The sequence below is a fragment of the Oncorhynchus kisutch genome, linkage group LG30 (genome assembly GCF_002021735.2).
Source record: "Oncorhynchus kisutch isolate 150728-3 linkage group LG30, Okis_V2, whole genome shotgun sequence".
Classification (NCBI taxonomy): domain Eukaryota; kingdom Metazoa; phylum Chordata; class Actinopteri; order Salmoniformes; family Salmonidae; genus Oncorhynchus; species Oncorhynchus kisutch.
In genome coordinates this window covers 805,570-825,328 of record NC_034203.2, presented here as the reverse complement: position 1 = coordinate 825,328, position 19,759 = coordinate 805,570, and the positions used below count along the sequence as shown (strand labels likewise).

Sequence of the window (19,759 nt, the reverse complement as noted above, 5' to 3'; positions counted from 1 at the left end):
TTTGATTGTGCCGGGCATAGAATTGCTGAAGTGTGTTAAAAAAAATGTACAGCGAGTGACTAGCACCCATTGTCTCTCAACGCAGTGACCACCACAGAACATCAACAGTGTTTATCGCGCTGTCTGTGTTGCTGAAGTTGAAACATAATTACACCCATTTCTGACTGAAAAGTTCTGTTACCGAAATCCTTAATTTGTTTAAGGAAAACATTCCCTATTCCCTCAACCCTTGCTTTCTTTACGTGACATGTATGCATGCAAAATGGATGGAGAGGGCGTGACAAACTAGACACAGGGAATGTTTACTGGTTGCTCAGGAGATAATGGGGAAGTCAGATGTGTGGAATAAATTTGACAAGTTGGTGAAAATCAATAAAAAGGTAAGGAGCAAATGCTGCATGCATATTATGTGTGCAAAACAGGTGTTGTTCGATTACAATATAATTTCTCTGACCATTTGGAACAATGTAAACAGTAAAGAAATTATTAGCGTAACAGAGTCTGTTGTAAAGCCTTTATTACAGCAAAGATTATTTTGTGAATGCAATTTCCCGAAATGGAACTGTTTATTTATTTTCTACGCAAATTATTCAAGGTTTGCGTTATTTTATTTTAAAACTAAATGCTTGATTGCATTTCAAATCATGAATGACTCGTCTGCTGTGTGATGACATGAATGAATGAATACTGTAGCCTATATAAGTATTGAAATATAGGCCTAAGTAAGCTACAGTTTTAAGACTAAATAGGATGCGCTCTTAAGATGTCCGCATACTTCCAAGCCGAAAGAGTTTGGAAGAGTTTGTGCACATATAAATAACAACAATTTGTGAAGTAGACTATAGAGATGGCAAGGTCTTTGCCTGGAGAAAACCAATGAGCAATAATTCAGAATCACATCCGCAGAGGAGGAAGAGTAGATCTTTATTTTTCAACTTTACGAGCAGTGACAATGAGGATCACCCCAGACACTCAGAGGCCAGCTCCTCCCAAGATCTTTTAGATCGGGAAGAGGAGTCACGCAGGATCCTCAAAAAGACAAGGAGAGGACGCGGAAGAGGCCGACACGGAGGGGGAGGAAGAAATAAAGACTATCCAACCACACGGAGCAGGACCAGAACAAGACTGTGATCAACATTTCTGGAGAACCCCTTTCTGATGATTGCGTAAGGGTCTTGTCTAAAGGACTGTCCTTTGCCCCCACATACTCTACTAATGAATTTAATACAAAGATTGACCTATTTCGTTTCTACAGGAATCTACATCTGAAGGCCTGGTACAAGCAAAACATCTCTCCAACTACAGACACCAGTGTCCCAGGTCAGGCAGTTTCTTTACCCTCAAAACACCTTGTAAGCCCAAGTTCACCTTTTGTCCCATCGTCCAGAATGCCACACTAAATACATTTGCCAAGAAGGTGAATTTTCATGTGGAGAATCTGTTTAAGGGTACTCCAACCAAACACAAGATAATATTTCGAAGACAGAGAGGGATGCAGTTCAATCATTGTCCAAAAATTAACAGATTGTGGTTAAAAAAGCAGACAAAGGTGTCGCAACAGTAGTGTGGAGTAGAGGTCGACCGATTATGATTTTTCAACGCCAAGACCGATACCGATTATTGGAGGACCAAAAAAGCCGATACCGATTAATCGGCTGATTTTTAAATATTTTTATTTGTAATAATGACAATTATAACAATACTGAATGAACACTTATTTTAACTTAATATAATACATCAATAAATTCAATTTAGCCTCAAATAAATAATGAAACATGTTCAATTTGGTTTAAATAATGCAAAAACAAAGTGTTGGAGAAGAAAGTAAAAGTGCAATACATGCTATGTAAGAAAGCTAACGTTTAAGTTCCTTGCTCAGAACATGAGAACATATGAAAGCTGGTGGTTCCTTTTAACACGAGTCTCAATATTCCCAGGTAAGAAGTTTTAGGTTGTAGTTATTATTGGAATTATAGGACTATTTCTAACTATACCATTTGTATTTTATTAACCTTTGACTATTGGATGTTCTTATAGGCACTTTAGTATTGCCAGTGTAACAGTATAGCTTCCGTCCCTCTCCTCGCTCCTCCCTGGGCTGGAACCAGGAACACAACGACAACAGCCACCCTCGAAGCAGCATTACCCATTCAGAGCAAGGGAAACAACCACAGGCTCAGAGCGAGTGACGTTTGAAACGCTATTAGCTCGCGCTAACTAGCTAGCCATTTCACTTCGGTTACACAAGCCTCATCTCGGGAGTTGATGGGCCTGAAGTTATAAACAGTGCAATAATTGACGCACAACGGAGAGCTGCTGGCAAAACGCACAAAATGCTGTTGGAATGAATGTTTACGCGCCTACCACCACTGAGCCAGATACTTAGATACTTGTAAGCTTGTATGCTCAGTCAGATTATATGTTACATATTGCAGGACACGCTAGATAATATCTAGTAATATCAACCATGTGTAGTTATCTAGTGATTATGATTGATTGTTTTTTCTAAGACAAGTTTAATGCTAGCTAGCAACTTACCGTGGCTTACTGCATTCACGTAAAAGGCAGTGCAACGAGAGAGAGGCAGGTCGTTATTGCGTTGGACTAGTTAACTGTAAGGTCGCAAGATTGGGTCCCCAGAGCTGACAAGGTGAAAATCTGTCGTTTTGCCCCTGAACGAGGCAGATAACCCACCGTTCTTATGCCGTCATTGAAAATAAGAATGTGTTCTGCCTAGTTAAATAAAGGTATACTTTTTAAAATATATATATTTTTTAATCGGCTCCCCAAAAATACCGACTTCCGATTGTTAGGAAAACTTGAAATCGGCCCTAATTAATCGGCCATTCCGATTAATCGGTCGACCTCTAGTGTGGAGTAAAGACAAATATGTGACAGAAGCCTACCATCAATTAGACAATGATGAATTCTACCAATCGCTTACCTTCAACCCTTCAGAGGACCTAAAAACTGAATCGAAAGGGATCCTCACAGAAGCTAAGGAGAATGGCTACATTTCAGACAGTGAGTTAAAATTTATTTTCAATGGCATTCAGCGTATGGCTTCTTTTTATCTTCTTTCAAAAGTCCACAAGAATCTTGAAACCCCCCCAGGCAGACCAGTCATTAGTGGTAATAAAAGTAAGTTCATTGATTACTTTATTAAGCCTTTTCTGGCGTCACTCCCAGCCTATCTTCAAGATACCACAGATAACAAAATGAAGGAATTGAACAATATAGGTACAGCTTCCTTTTTAGTCCCCATGGATGTGGAGTCTCTATACACCACCATTGAACATGAACAAGGATTGGCAGCTATGCACCATTTCTTGAGTACCCAGCCTGAAACTGAGGTGCCTCCTACAAAATGAATTGTCTCACTGACTGAATGGACTCTTAATCATAACGTCTTCATCTTTTAGGACTGTATTTTTAAACAGGTCAAAGAATGTGCCATGGGAGCTTGCTACAGCCTTTCCTACGCTGGTTTGTACTTGGGTAAATGAGAAAAAGACTTCATTTTGGATCCTTCTAATAACCATTTCTTTGACCGGATTATATGGTGGGGACACTATATTGATGATGTTTGCTTGTTTTGGTTCGGCTCAGAAGATGAACTTATTTCCTTCCACCAATACCTTAACAGCATTAACCCCAATATCAAACTAACTATAACAACAAACCATTTTTTGGAACTCAACATCAGTAAAAATGACAAAGGTTGTTTGCACACATCAATTTTTAGGAAGCCTACAGATGGGAATACCATTCTGAGGGCAGATAGCTTTCACCCCAAAAGGCTAAAAGAAAACATTCCATATGGCCAATTCCAAAGAGTCCGTAGAATTTGCAATCAGGAAACAGACTACAATGTCAAATGTACTGAATTGGAGAATCGCTTCTTGAAACGGGGCTACCTCAAAGATGCAGGTATAAGGGCTGGATTACTTGACAGAGAGAACTTGTTGCGAAGGGGAGTGCCTCGTGATACATCGGAGAGAGTATATTTTCTTACAGCACTGAAGCAGAGAACATTAAAATAATCATTAAAAATAATTGGGGAATCATCCAAAGTGAGTCTTTCCTGAGCCACCAGTCATAAGCTTTAAGAGATGTCCTACCCTAAATGACAAATTAGTCCACAGTTATCTTCTGGGTGACTCTGAAAAAACTTGGCTTGACCACAAACCCAAAGGCTCTTTTAAATGTAACCAATGCAACCATTGCAGAAATATTGCACAGAAAAAGTATTTTGTTGACACAGCTTCTAAAATGGAGTATTACGTCAATCATTTCATTAACTGCAAAACCCCTCATGTCATCTATAGATTGGAATGTCCACAGTGCAAGGTGTTCTACATTGGACGGACAAAGAGACGCCTTCAAGACCACTTAGCGGAACACAAGTACGCCATACGGGTAGGCAATGAAGTCTACACCATGGCAAGGCACTACAAGTCCTTACATCATGGCAACCCTGCCTCCCTACAAGCTATGGGTATTGATCATGTTCCGCCCTCAATTAGAAAAGGGGACCATCTTAAACAGTTAAACCAAAGTGAAAGTTTTTGGATTTACAAATTACAGGTACCCTGGTTTAAATGAAGATATGGATTTCTCACCCTTCCTGTAGGGTCGTGATGGGTCCATTTGCTGTCATCTAGTGGACATTTTGCTCAATTGCCGTCAGCTATTTTTAGACTGTTGTTGTTCATATTTGCTGTGTTCTAGTGTACTATGGAATATAATTGCTTTCTTATTCTTGACGCTTCTCCCAGTCATATTTAAGGATAGAACTACCTTTCTAGGTGTTCTGATACTTCTAGCTTGGAGTTAAATTTTTTGATAACATAGCTACAGTATTTCACTTTTTAATGTGTATAGTATTGTTTACTAGGCGTGTCCAAAAAAAGCTGTTAAAAAAAGGACATTGTATTATTTCTTTGTACTCCCTGACCAAGGCCATGCAGCCGAAACGCGTCAGATTTTTTACAACTTTGTTTCTATTTAACATGCCATACAAATAAAGGCATTTTAATTAATTATATGAAGAGTGCCTTGGTCATCCTTTCTTTTTGTGGTGTTTTGTTCGTTTTGGACTTTGGTAATGGTTTTTTCGGTTATTCAGACACACAAAAAAAATTCTCAGGCAAGCCGATGTCGGTAGCCAATAGCCGAAGTCTTCGCCCCTTTGTCTGTGATTGGTCAACAGTAGGGATTCTTCAGTAAAGTCTGTTGTCATTCAACAAGAGAAGATTCATTTTCATGCATATTTTTTCATTTAGAAATACTGCACCAAACATCTTAGTTATATGTAAAATTGTGCATCTAAGATCTCCTCGGCAAAAACATCAATTTATGACAAATTTCTTAATCTGTCATAATCTGTCTCAAAATGGAAAAACAGTAATATTTCCGCTTTTTTTGCGAGCACACGTGTTCAGTCCGCCAAGCTGACTTCGACTAGCCGCCAGCCGAACTGAAGCGTGCTGACGACCTTAGGCCTACAGCTCGATGGTTGTTATACAAGGCCGCTATACTATGCCTACTAATGCTAATGACATTACAATAATAGTAATAATAACAATAAGTGTAACTGACAGTTAGACTTACAGGTTATGTCGTTGTCTTTTGTTTGAATTGTTTACGTATCTGCTGTGCGGGGGAAATGATAACACAATCGGAACTACGTAGCTAATACTGTTGTAACGGGGATCCTTATTGTAGCAACACACCTTTGGAGGGAAGGCAATCCTGCGCTGCGTTAGCTAAGTATTCATGTCATCGAGTGTAGTTCATAAAGGTTGAAGAGTGTATGTTAGGATGAAGTGTGAATTCATGCCAGGAATAATAAGTGTGAAGTTTGATTTCCTCCCTTCTGTAATAAGCAGCCAATGAGGTATTTTTTCCTTTATTCATGTGTTTAATCTGAACCTGTTATAACGCCGGTTAAACTGTTATGTATGTAAGCACTTCAGAGTTATACCAAGCTAATAAGTCACTCGTAAGATAAGGTTGTAAGAGTGTGCTTAACTGTATTTTTCATTTACTTTATAGTTCTCACGGAAGGTGATAATTCTGACTAAAACTACAGAATAAAGCCGCCAGTTAAAATCAAGGAACGGTTGTGCTCGTGGTTACTGAAGGGAGCTACAATAATGATCAAGAAAAACAAAGGCTATTATATTATTTTTCAGGACAATATGGAACCGTGTGGATAAATTATAAATACCCGAGAGGCTGTTCTAACAAAAAAACAAAAAAAGGTGTAAAGCCTTTATTACAGCGTTGCAAAGATTAAAAACAGACAAATTTGTGAAATTGTTTATCCGACATGTTGTGGTTGCGTGAGGCTTGGGGCTAACGGAATCAGTAGGCAATTAAACACTCCAACAGGCAACAGAAGCAGGATCTATCTTATTTCTATAGATACAGTATATATGGATGATTTATAAAGCCAGGCACATTTAACAATTAAGCTATTGATTACAGACCCAATTAAGTTGGGGATTCCTTCACTTTTCTTTGACAATTAAGGCAGGGTCTGTTTTCTCAACTCCTAACTCCGCTGCTGCCTCTACCGCATTGTTCTCAACACCAATATGCTGGTTAACTTTGCTATTATGCACATAGCAACATGGTCTAGGACAAGACGCCAATTCAACAGCGCACTGATGCGTTTCAGAACCGCGGACAGCGACCGCTATCCGACGGGGAGAAAAGCGCATTTGTTATAAAACAATATCATTTGTATTAGTGTTGCACCATTGTTCTTACATAACCATATACAATTTGAGTAGCAAATGTCTTAGAGTGGACTGTGCCATCCCCACGGCCCCTACAATGGATTAATCCACTCAGACAGGCGCGAATCAGATAGAGCCTTGTACACCATGCTACTGCTCGACTAAAGAAATCTCGGGCGACCACCTGCCAATCGACCAAACAATCTACCAGTCAGCTAAATGGGGTAAGCCCTACTGCCTATACAGTGAAAGGGGAAACACTGTACTCAATCTAGGGGAGCCAGTGGCCTTGTTTGTGTACCTGAGAGGCTCAAAGACCAGACAGAGGTGCTGCTTGTGGTAGAAGTGTCGGAAGAGCCGCAGACAGTGGAACTTGTCGTCCAGGTCAGCATTGTTGAGCTTCTTAAGGAACTCCAGCTCCTTCAGCCCAGTCTTCTGCCTGTTAGGAAAGAGAGATCACTGGGATGAGTCTCAAGTTATGGACACACTGGCGTCCCAGTAGGACAGGTCCACCTGGAGAGCTACTGGGTGTACTGGGGAGTATTAATTAGTCTGTTGCAAAACATTTAGCAACGGAAACCGTTTACCATTTACTCTAAGAACCAAACAGAAGCAAACGGAACCAAACTGGGAGGGTCATACATTAATTTGTCCAATAGAAACTCAAATTTTCGTTGGAAAACATTTCCCATTTGGAGTAAACGGTTTCAGTTTCTATTGGACAAATTAATGTATGACCCTCCCAGTTTGGTTCCGTTTGCTTCTGTTTGGTTCAACAGAAAACATTTTGCAATGGAATCAGACTAATGAATACACAGTATTTTGTTCCAGCCCTGCTCTGACAGACCAGATTCAGCTAAGGAAGTAGAGGTTAGTAGAATCCGGTGTTCGAGCCTGGTTAGAACAAAAGCCTACACACCCATCCCTCCAGGAGGAAGGTGGCTACCCTTGTAAAAATATTAAATACAAGCTTCTTCCATGTAACAAAGGCATAATGATGAGGGAAAGTTCACATTATGAGTTTGATGAGTTGTGTTCAGTGGTGCACACCGAGCAAAACTTTTTGCAACAGGCAAGTTCAGGTAATATCTCCCCTGTTTCCCTCCATTTAGCTGCTGAACAGGGCCCAGGACTAACTATTGGTAGACTGACACTCACATGAGCTCGTTGTTCCGAATGATCTTGATGGCCACCTCATGGCTGGCGCGGGCCACGTCTCGGGCGCGGATGACGTTGCTGAACACCCCCTGGCCCGTGTAGCCGTACACGCTGTACCGCTTGTCCAGTATCTCCCCGATATTTAGTCCTGTCAAACATCAAAAGACAGAATATATTAGCTGGTTATGGATAGGGAACTTTCTCTTCTAACAATTTTGACAGATAATGTAGATTAAAAATACACAATTGTGCACAAACATATCAACATACAACAGAATAGATCAAACCAAAACACTTCACTCTGAGTGATGAATGAACTAACAATCTAACAAACAAATGAAGGTAGGAACAAAGGAAGGAAGGAACTTTGTGCCACATAGACTTACGGTAGTATCCCTCTGCGTCTGTCCAGTTGTCTCGGAGGTTGGGGTTCTCCTTAAAGTCCTTCCCAATGCCTGCTGCTCGAAGCCTTTCACTCTGCCGTGACCACAAATCACTTAGTAAAAAAACAATGTTTTTTCAACAACAACAAAAAATAAATATATCCTTTCAAGTAATAAGTTATTATTAAGTGTGCTTGATTGAGCTTGCCTGGCGCAATGGAACCAAATTAATAGTCCCAGAAGCGTAAATCACGTCCATCTGGCGCTATAAGCAGGCTTAATCAAACACTCATAGAATAAAAATAATCTATACTGAACAAAAATATAAACGCAACATGCAACAATTTCAACATTTTTATTGAGTCACAGTTCATAAAAGGATATCAGTCAATTGAAATTAATTAATTAATGGAAATATACGGATTTCACATGACTGGGCTGGGAGTGCAGCCATGGATGGGCCTTGGAGTTCAATAGGCCCACCCACTTGGCAGCCAGGCCCACCCACTAGAGAGCCAGGTCCAGCCAATCAGAATGAGTTTTTCCCCACAAAAGGGCTTTATTACAGACACAAATTGTCCTCAGCACCACCCCGCCTCAGATGATCCCGCAGGTGAAGAAACCGGATGTGGAGGTCCTGGGCTGGCGTGGTTACACACGGTCTGTGGTTGAGGCCGGTTGGACGTACTGCAGTTGGACATACCGTCAATTCTCTAAAAGGGCGTTGGAGGCAGCTTATATTCGGGAAATTAACATTCAATTCTCTGGCAACAGCTCTGGTGGACATTCCTGTAGTCAGCATCCTAATTGCATGTTCACTCAAAACTTGAGACATCTGTGACATTATGTTGTGTGACAAAACTACACATTTTAGAGTGGCCTTTTATTGTCCCGAGCACGAGGTGCACCTCTGTAATGATCATGCCGTTTAATCAGCTTCTTGATATGCCTCACCTGCCAGGTGGATGGATTATCTTGGCAAACGAGAAATGCTCACTAACAGGGATGTAAATGAATTTGTGCACAGAAATTGAGAGCAATCAACTTTTTGTGCGTATGGAAAATTTCAGGGATTTTTATTTCAGCTCATGAAATGGGATTAACACTTGCGTTTATATTTTTGTTCAGTGTAATACTTGTTGAACCCAGGTCTGACTGTCAGGCTGCAATACAAAACCCATTCAGACACAGTTGAGGTGGTATTCTGACTTGGGATCAATGTGCAAGTTCCCCACTGACCTCAGTTAATGATTTACGTGACACCCAGACTCTGAATCAAACTAGCAGTTCTGACAGAAATGTCACCAGAGAAAACGCTGTGGCCTAGTTTACAGTTGCCACTGACAGAAGCTTGTTTTGACAGTAATACAAAGGTGACCCGGACACCACACTGTGCAACTATCTGCCAGAATCCTATTCCATAGACAACTTCAATTAAAAGTTGAAGACTCGTACACGTCATGGTGGTCAGAATCGGAATGGAATCATAGCAACAGGAGGAGTACTCACATCGTAGGCGGCGAACATGTCATCAGATTCAGTGAACATATCAGGGGCGGATGTTTTTTTCTGGTTGGTTCCTTCTAAAAAAGAAAAAGCATTTTGTGAATACTGCTGATGTCAAAAGGCCATACATTTGATTTATAAATAAGAATTCATTGTGTAAAATAGGATATGACATAATGAATAATGGACTTTGGAACTACATTTGTAACTCGATCACCATCAAAAGTATTAGTCTGAAGCCATGCAAAATAAGACAAATTATGTTTCTATTAAAGGTCGACCTATTATGATTTTTCAAAGCCGATACCGATTATTGGAGGACCAAAAAAGCAGATACCGATTAATCGGACGATTTTTATATATAATGACAAATGAATGAACAATGAACACTTATTTTAACTTAATATAATACATCAATAAAATCAATTAAGTCTCAAATAAATAATGAAACATGTTCAATTTGGTTTAAATAATGCAAAAACAAAGTGTTGGAGATGAAAGTAAAAGTGCAATATGTGCCATGTAAAAAAGCTAACGTTTAAGTTCCTTGCTCAGAACATGAGAACATATGAAAGCTGGTGGTTCCTTTTAACATGAGTCTTCAATATTCCCAGGTAAGAAGTTTTAGGTTGTAGTTATTATAGGAATATTTCTCTCTATACCATTTGTATTTCATATACCTTTGAGTATTGGATGTTCTAATAGGTACTTTAGTATTGCCAGCCTAATCTCGGGAGTTTATAGGCTTGAAGTCATAAACAGCGCAATGCTTGAAGAATTGCGAAGAGCTGCTGGCAAACACAGTAAAGTGCTGTTTGAATGAATGCTTACGAGCCTGCTGCTGCCTACCACCGCTAAGTCAGACTACTCTAGTAAATCATAAACTTAATTATAATAACACACAGAAATACGAGCCTTAGGTCATTAATATGGTCAAATCCGGAAACTATCATTTCGAAAACAAAACGTTTATTCTTTCAGTGAAATACGGAAACGTTCCGTATTTTATCTAACGGGTGGCATCCATAAGTCAAAATATTGCTGTTACATTACACAACCTTCAATGTTATGTCATAATTACGTAAAATTCTGGCAAATTAGTTCGCAACGAGCCAGGCGGCCCAAACTGTTGCATATACCGTGACTCTGCGTGCAACGAACACAAGAGAGGTGACACAATTTCCCTAGTTTAATATTGCCTTGCTAACATTAATTTCTTTTAACTAAATATGCAGGTTTAAAAATATATACTTCTGTGTATTGATTTTAAGAAAGGCGTTGATGTTTATGGTTAGGTACACATTGGTGCAACAATATTGTTTTTTTAGCGAATGCGCTTGTTAAATCACCCGTTTGGCGAAGTAGGCTGTGATTCAATGATAAATTAACAGGCACCGCATCGATTATATGCAACACAGTACACCCTAGTTAAACTAGTAATATCATAAACCATGTGTAGTTAACTAGTGATTATGTTAAGATTGATTGTTTTTTATAAGATAAGTTTAATGCTAGCTAGCTCCTTACCTTGGCTCCTTGCTGCACTCGCATAACATGTAATCGGCCATAATCGGTGTCCAAAAATGCTGATTACCGATTGTTATGAAAACTTGAAGTCGGCCCCTAATTAATCAGACATTCTGATTAATCGGTCGACCTCTAGTTTCTATCCCCACTACTGATTCATGTACCAGCATGAGCTTCTATCAGCATGACAAAAACACGCACACGCACCTGGGTCAAATGCATGTCAAATACTTTCAATACATACTTCATGGTGTTTCTACTGAGCAAATTAAATCAAATGTGGCTCAAATATCTGAAAGTATTTCATATGTCTTAGTTTTCCACAGGTTTGGTGAACACACACACACCAGTGTACCGTCTTTTTCCTGTTCGATGAGGTTGTGCTTTGCCTTGATGTTTTCTTCGAAGGTGTCCACGTTTTCCCGCTCATACTCTTTGACATCGGCCGCCACGCGCTCCAAGATGTCGTCTGGCGACGGCGAGCGGCTGCGTGGGCTGCTCTGGGGGCTGCCGGGCTCCGATGGTGCCGACATGTTACTACCCTCGTTCCCTCCCTTGTACTTCTGTTCATGGGAACACAGATAGACACACAATGTAAGCATGAATACCAAGCACAGGCACACCAACATGTACACACATGATGAACTAACAATCAAACACCTGTGTGTGCCATGTGTGCATGCAGTGGATGACAATAACCAATAATACAGGATAAATGGCATATCATGACATTAAACGGCTGTTTATGGCTCTGTTTAAAGTAATGTCAGTGCATCGAGGATGATATTATTGAGGTCTTATCACCCACCTGGACGATGGCCAGGCGCTGTAGCCTCCTCTGTTCAATGAGAGCCTCCTCGTCCTCCTCATCCACATCGTAATCTTCCAGCCTGGACAGGAAACACCACGTCAACTCTCGACGAACACATACAATGTGGTCATCCTCCCCACACTCATGAACAAAAGCTTATATTACTGCCCTAAAACAAAAATGGTGTGGTTTAATGAGACTGAAATTGATTAATGTTGAATCATGTGTATGAACCATACAGTCAACACTTAAGACCAAATCTGAGGTAAGCAATACCCTATTAAAGTGATCTGTCATTTTCCAGTTTTTGAACATTTGTAGGTTTTTTAAGCGTTTTCAAGGCAAAACTTATAAAAGGCATCTGGCAGAAGTAAATGTATCCACAAACACAAATATAATTGTATATATGCACACCTTAAATGACTACGTTTCCACAAATGTTATGATATAATCGTTATGCCCATTCAAAAGATTGGGCATAACGGTATAAGCAACTAAAATTCCTTAGTGCACTGCCTACACTTCATCTTCAGAGTCCTCCTTGTCGACCCTCATTCCCTCCGAGAGGCTGCCTTTGAACTTGTCCTCTCTATCCCGGCTCCATCTCCTCTCCTGGGATCTGGAACGCCACCGCAGCCTCCGTCCCAACCGATCCAACGACCTATGGAGAAGAGCGAAGAAAAAGCCTGAGCATCTTACAGGTGCAATATGGAAGGCATCCTGCTGATCAATGGTCATTTATATTAATGATATAGCTATTACCATTGAATCTTCAAGAATAACAAAACACCTTATAATCAAAATGTCATAACCCAAAACTTATGTGAGTTGCAATTCTCTCCATTATAAAAATCGTTATTGTATTTAAATATCAATATAAAGAATGAAGTTTCAGTCTAAGCAGACCTTCAATGCACAGACAATAGGACTAGTGGCCTACAGTGCCTTCAGAAAGTATTCAGACCCCTTGACAATTCCACATTGTTACGTTACAGCCTTATTCTAAAATAGATTCAATTCGTTTTTTCCCTCATCGATCTACACACAATGTCCCATAATCACAAAGCAACAACAGGTTTTTATAAATGTTTGCTCATTTATAAAAAATAAAAAACAGAAATATCACACCTACACTAAAAGTTTTGCGATTATACTGCGGTACTTAGAGGTAATTTGTGGATTAGTACGGTACCCTGCGTCACCACTTCATTGCTCCAGACCAGGTCTAAGACACTGCTACAGATGCTGGTTCAATACCCGTGCTGACCTCGGCTGGGAGACCCATGAGATGATAGTAGGTTTTTGGTTTCTCTCCCTCTAAAAACGAAAAAAAATCATTCTAAATAACAAACTGGCTTTATTTACAAATTGGCAACAATGTCTCACCCCATATTCAAGAATGGCCTTTTTCTGGCTCATTTTACATGATTTGACATATTTTTAAACAAATCAATTATTAATTTTGAATTATATAAAAGCCCTTTGTATATTCTCACAGATATATTATTAACCCTGTTATTAGCAGGACAATATATTGGTCATGTCTCCCGAGTGGCGCACAATGGGATTGCCTTGCAGTTCTCCAGCTGTAACCACTGAAAGTGTGTGAGGTTCAAGGCACGAGGGTAGGGGTGGACCCCCACCCTGGGTAGTACAGAACACTTTAAGGGGCATCGCACTAATAATGGTGCCAACTAGGGAAACGTTCCCGCTGTTCTTAGTGCTAGTCTGCACGTTCAAACTAAAACAATGTAACTAATAATAGCTTCTTATGGTTAATAAAATAAAAATACTATTTCAAAAATGGCAATGTTTATTTCGTTATGGATCCATAAATTACTATGGGAATAAATATCACTGAATTACAGAAATATCCTCCAATCTTACAATATTCTTTTTAATGGTTAGTTGAGCTGATCAGTCTTGGCCCAGCCCACCATTTTGTTAATATGTCATTTTAAAATTTTATAAGTGATATATGTGATTATTGGCAGTCACGTCATATTTTCCAAAATACTGTAGGCGACATAAGTCTCACTAGTGTTGAGTAATGTTCTGTTAAAAGTGGTGGTCTTATTTAAAGAGCATATTGAAGTTAGAAGCAATAGGATTTGAAGCAATAGCCTACAACTATTTTAGCACCGTTTCACTCTGCTCTGAGCCAAGTATGGGGACTGGTCTTGATAAACCAATGACATTTTTCTTTTCACTGAATCTCCGTTTGGGTATTGGTTAGACTACAATTATACAAGGGTGTAGAAATGTTATACTCTCAGTGTAACCTTTAAACTAGACAAGTCAGTTAAGAACAAATTCTCATTTACAAGGACAGCCTAATCCTTCGTCCCCATCCGGGAAATTGAACCCCCGTACCCAGGATTCTTTAGCTAAATACTGTAGCCTACTCCCGACAGTCACATTGTACAGCACCATATTTTCCATTTCATCCTAGAGGGTTTTTTGTTTTTCTTGGAATTAGAAACACCATATTATTAATCAAATTAAAAAAAGTAATTGGAAAGGTAAATACAAATTATTTGTGACATTATGGTTACAATAAAGAATGTAAACAAGATACTGTGTTTATTTACAGTAGTGATGGACAGACAGTGGAATTATGAAAACAGGTTTTCAAACACTTGTTGCCCGATTAGACTCTTTATAGCCCGGCTACTGAAGTGCTACTGAAGAGAGAACATCCCCCTATCTGCAATGTATTCAACGCTTAAGTACTCTGAAGTGTTACATTTATAACTGAAAACAGCAGTACAGTATTTCTTCATCAACATCTTCATGCTTTTGTTAATAAAATAACTAGAAAGAAGACATTCAAAATGCAGATGGTTATTGAAATATTGCACTTCCACGACCACGCTGAGATGATCAATGTATTTGTTGCATTGTAGTAGCATCAATTTCTCTTGCCAAAACATCTTGATGTCCTTCACAAGTTCATCTTTGCTTGTAGGCTTGGCAGAGATATGGATTAATATTTTCAGTTGATGCCAAACAAGTTCGATCGGGTTTAAAATCAGTAGACCAACAAGATGAGATTAATAAAAAACATTTTTAGATACACTGTAGGCATACCGTAGGTGTTGTCTTATTTATTTAACCTTTATTTTACTACATAAAATCTGCTGGCATCTTGACTCAGTTTATGCCCTCATTTGCAATGCAAACCCGGGCGGCAGTGTGTTTTGGGTCATTGTCCGCATTTGAAAAAAACATTTAGCCTAACAGCCAACATTAGGTACAACACTAGAAATATACATGTACATAGGCCTAAATGTAACAGTATAACTTTAGACCGTCCCCTCGCCCATACCCGGGCGCGAACCAGGGACCCTCTGCACACATCAACAACAGTCACCCACGAAGCATCGTTACCCATTGCTCCACAAATGCCACGGCCGTTGCAGAGCAAGGGGAACCACTACTTCAAGGTCTCAGAGCAAGTGACCTTGAAAGAAACAATGTGGTCCCAGAAACACATCTCTGACATATGGTCCAGCATATCTCTTGATTTCTTCCTCAAAGAAATCTTGAGCCATGACACCTGAAAAAGGAGGCAACAGTGAATTGTGGAACACATAGCAGTCCGTGCGTTGTAGGCTACAATATTTGATGTACCTTTTGATTAGTAAATAGCCAAGCTAACCATCAAAAATCTAATTTGGGCCTGGTCCCTGGCGAGAAATTGCCCCACACGTCGAGTTTGAGCGGATGCTTGGGACTCGGCTTGCTTAACCTTCTTTCTTTTTTGTGTAGCAATTTTAAGCCAATTGCTCAAGGGCCACGGTTGATTCGTCTGTGAAGATGACATTGAATGTCTTGCCAGATTTGATCCATGCCTGGACCCGCAGGACGCAAAGTTCTTTATTCGTCAGACAAATTATCGGGCCGAACCTACAGAACAGTACAAAACAAGCGAACAAACATGGTTAATGTTCAAGGGGGGGGGGGGGGGGGGGGGGAAGTGATGTTTAAAAAAAATATATATAAAAATATATTTATATGTCTTACCGAGCCTTTCCATAAGTCCACGCCAGTTTCTTCAACTGTCTTCTGACAGTGATTAGAGCAATGTTGATGTTGTGCCGTGATGCCATCAGATTACAGATTGCCTTTGCCGATCGCTCATAATCTTCATTCATCAGTGAGTCGATGGCTTGAATAGTCTTGCTGGAAATGGAATACAATGTAAAAATGTGCAGCATACAGTAAAGAACAGCAGTCGATTTAAGCATAGTTTTTTTCATTATTAGGCCTACTTTACAGTATTGTTGCCTACTGTACCTGTTCATAGGCCACTAATCGATGGGGGCTCAGGGCGGTACCATTCTGCTCATCTGATGAAGGTGCACATGGATCAGATTCAAACTTTGAAGACCGAGATCGAGCCATTGAAGGCAGACAAGCAGAAAGATAAACATCTGAGGGCAGATACGGGTGACAGCTGATGAGTTGGTCCAGAGCCAGGTGGCATTGGCGGAGAATGACGCGTTGAAGAGGGCGAGGAACGAGATGGAGTCACAATGCCAGGCACACCAGTGAGCTCTGGAACTCCACCTCCGACATTCAGAGTCAACATACCTGGCAGTTTCATCAGGTCGTCGGTTCATCCTGACATTTCCATTCCTCTTCTGACAACAGAACTTGATCAACTGCTACCCAGGCACAGCAAGGGCGGTCCGGACTGTTGTGCTGTTCTGCTATAGCCTAATAAACAAATTCAGGTGGCTTATATATGCAAAACTCTTTAAATGCTTTATTATCCAAATGTAAAAGCATATACTTTACAGTACTGTATTTCTTCATCCGTATCTTTATGCTTTCGTTAATAAAAAATTATTTAAAAAAATACTCTTTCAAAATGCAGATGTTTACTTAGTTATGGATCCATAACAAATTACTATGGGAATAAATATCACTGAATTACATAAATATTGGAACAAAGTTGTCTAATGAAGGTTAACAAATTGTTGTTCACTGGAAAATACACACATGGTCACGTTGTCCAGCACCATCATGGCTATTAGCAGGTAGCTGGTAGTTAGGTTGGCCGTGATTGGTTGCAATTTCAGTTTAATCCACCAGAAAAGACAAAAAATAATGGATCACATCCGACCCCTGATTGGGAATCACATAGGGCGGCGCACAATTGGCCCAGCATTTCTCTCCCTATAAAAACAGAAATAAATGTTTTGGCCTTTAAGTCATATAGCCCGGCACCTACATAAAGCTGAGTAACTCACTCATTCATGGCTTTGGATCAAAACAAATAAGTACCAACATTCTTTCTGATGGTCTTTAATTAAGAAATGCTTTGGTTTTCCTGACCTGGACACCACATACAGTAATATTATAGCCCTTTATGGGCTATTAGCAGGACAATATTCCTTTACCAACACCGCTCTGTATTTTGATACTTTGTGCTTCAAATTCTATTGCTTCCAACTTCAATATGCTCTTCAAATAAGACCCACACCACTTTTAACAGCACATTACTCAACACTACTGAGTCTATGGTAGGCCTACAGTATATCGAAAAATATGACGTGACTGCCAATAATTACATATAGAGGATTCAGAATTCAATCCAAAAGCCGCCTCATGGGTCTCCCGGTGCTGGCCGCCACTAGTGTTGAGTAATGTGCTGTTAAAAATAGTCTTATTTATTTGAAGAGCATATTGAAGTTAGAAGCAATAGGATTTGAAGCAATAGCCTACAACTATTTTAGCACTGTTTCGCACTGTTCTGAGACAAGCATGGGGACTGGTCTTGATAAATCAATGAGATTTTTATTTTCACTGAATCTCCGTTTGGGTAGGCAAGTCAGTTAAGAACAAATTCTTATTTTACAAGGACAGCCTACTCCTTCCTCCCCGTCAGAGAATTGAACCCGTCTCCCGCACGACAGAGGGATTCTTTAGCAAAATAGCCAAGTAGTGTAGCCTACTCCCGACCGTCACGCTGTAGTGACATATTTTCCGTTCCATCCTAATGGAAACCCAGAGAAATTTGAGTTGTTGTAGAAACACCACAATATTAATCAAATTACTGTGTTCTTACATAAAAAGGTTTCACATTTTCTAGTACAGCCACTATTGAAGGCTATCAAATGCTTCTCAAAGATGCCCTCTTGGTGGTCAAACTAGCACTAACTAGCATTAATGGTACCAGTGGTTGGCACTTAAATAACTTGCCATAGAATTCTGCAGCATCACGCAAGCTGTACTGCAACTTTTATGGAAAGAAAAAGTGTGAACCCCTAGGCTAATTACTTCTTCAAAAGCTAATTGGAGTCAGGAGTCAGCTTGGAGTCTAATCAATGAGACGAGATTGGAGATGTTGGTTAGAGCTGCCTTGCCCAATAAAATAAAAAACTCAAAATGTTTGCTATTCACAAGAAGCATTTTCTGATGTGAGCCACGCCTTGAACAAAAGAGATCTCAGAAGACCTAAGATTAAGAATTGTTGACTTGCATAAAGCTGGAAAGGGTTACAAAAGTATCTCTAAAAGTATCTAGCCTTGATGTTCATCAGTCCATGGTAAGACAAAATGGTCTCTAAATGTAGAAAGTTCAGCACTGTTGCTACTCTCCCTAGGAGTTGCCATCCTGGAAAGACGACTGCAAGAGCACAGCGCAGAATGCTCAATGAGGTGAAGAATCCTAGAGTGTCAGCTAAAGATTTACAGAAATCTCTGGAACATGCTAACATCTCTGTTGACGAGTCTACGATACGTAAAACACTAAACAAGAATGGTGTTCATGGGAGGACACCACGGAAGAAGCCACTGCTGTCCAAAAAAAACATTGCTGCACGTCCGAAGTTTGCAAAAGTGGACAGCGCTACTTGTAAAATATGTGGACAGATTAAACTAAAGTTGAGATGTTTGGAAGGAACACACAACACTATGTGTGGAGAAAAAAAGGCACAGCGCACCAACATCAAAACCTCATTCCACCTGTAAAGTATGGTGGAGGGAGCATCGTGGTTTGGGGCTTCTGGAGTGGCCCAAACGCCTTCTGGAGTGGCCCAGTCCTAACCTCCACCCAATTGGGGTGCTGTGGCATGACCTCAAGAGAGCAGTTCACACCAGACACCCCAAGAATATTGCTGAACTGAAACAGTTTTGTGAAGTGAAATGGTCCAAAATTCCACCTGACCATTGTGCAGGTCTGAGCCGCAACTACAGAAGACATTTGGTTGAGGATATTGCTGCCAAAGGAGGGTCTACCAGTTACACATACTTTTTCCAACCTGCACTGTGAATGTTTACACGCTGAGTTCAATAGACATGAACACGTATAATTGTTTGCGTGTAATTAGTTTAAGCAGACTGTATGTCTATTGTTGTGACCTAGATGGAGATCAGTTCACATTTTATGACCAATTTATGCAGATATCCAGGTATTTCCAAAGGGTTTACATACCTTTTCTTGCCACTATGCATTCAGATGCTTTACTCAGTACTTTGTTGAAGCACCTTTGGCAGTGATTACAGCCTCTAGTCTTCTTGGGTATGACACTACAAGCTTCGCACTGGAGGTCGACCGATTAATCGGAATGGCCAATTAATTAGTGCTGATTTCAAGTTTTCATAATCGGAAATCGGTAT

At 40.1% G+C, this 19,759-nt stretch overlaps 1 protein-coding gene and 1 long non-coding RNA gene across 7 annotated transcripts in view; both read right to left on the bottom strand.

Moving 5' to 3' along the window:
• Positions 1 to 19,759, bottom strand: part of LOC109874847 (serine/threonine-protein kinase PRP4 homolog) — a 44,334-nt gene that overhangs the window by 16,414 nt on the left and 8,161 nt on the right. For all 5 annotated transcript variants that reach the window (XR_004206332.1, XR_002252743.2, XR_004206333.1 and 2 more), the window contains exons 4-10: positions 12,652 to 12,792; positions 12,129 to 12,210; positions 11,676 to 11,883; positions 9,797 to 9,870; positions 8,291 to 8,381; positions 7,905 to 8,052; positions 7,048 to 7,185 (exon numbers count right to left, since the gene is read on the bottom strand). Coding sequence is in view for 1 of the 5 variants with exons in the window: in XM_020466875.2 (XP_020322464.1) it covers positions 7,048 to 7,185; positions 7,905 to 8,052; positions 8,291 to 8,381; positions 9,797 to 9,870; positions 11,676 to 11,883; positions 12,129 to 12,210; positions 12,652 to 12,792 (882 nt within the window). In the remaining 4 variants the exon portion in view is untranslated. The remainder of the gene's footprint in view (positions 1 to 7,047; positions 7,186 to 7,904; positions 8,053 to 8,290; positions 8,382 to 9,796; positions 9,871 to 11,675; positions 11,884 to 12,128; positions 12,211 to 12,651; positions 12,793 to 19,759) is intronic.
• Positions 14,698 to 18,491, bottom strand: LOC109874856 (uncharacterized). 2 transcript variants are annotated; one of them, XR_002252746.2, is made up of 6 exons: positions 17,139 to 18,491; positions 16,728 to 16,853; positions 16,431 to 16,567; positions 16,158 to 16,316; positions 15,793 to 16,040; positions 14,698 to 15,690 (listed from the first exon to the last, which is right to left on the bottom strand). It is a non-coding gene; the product is annotated as an uncharacterized LOC109874856 (long non-coding RNA). The 2 variants fall into 2 exon arrangements; XR_004206334.1 differs by having other exon boundaries at positions 16,728 to 18,490.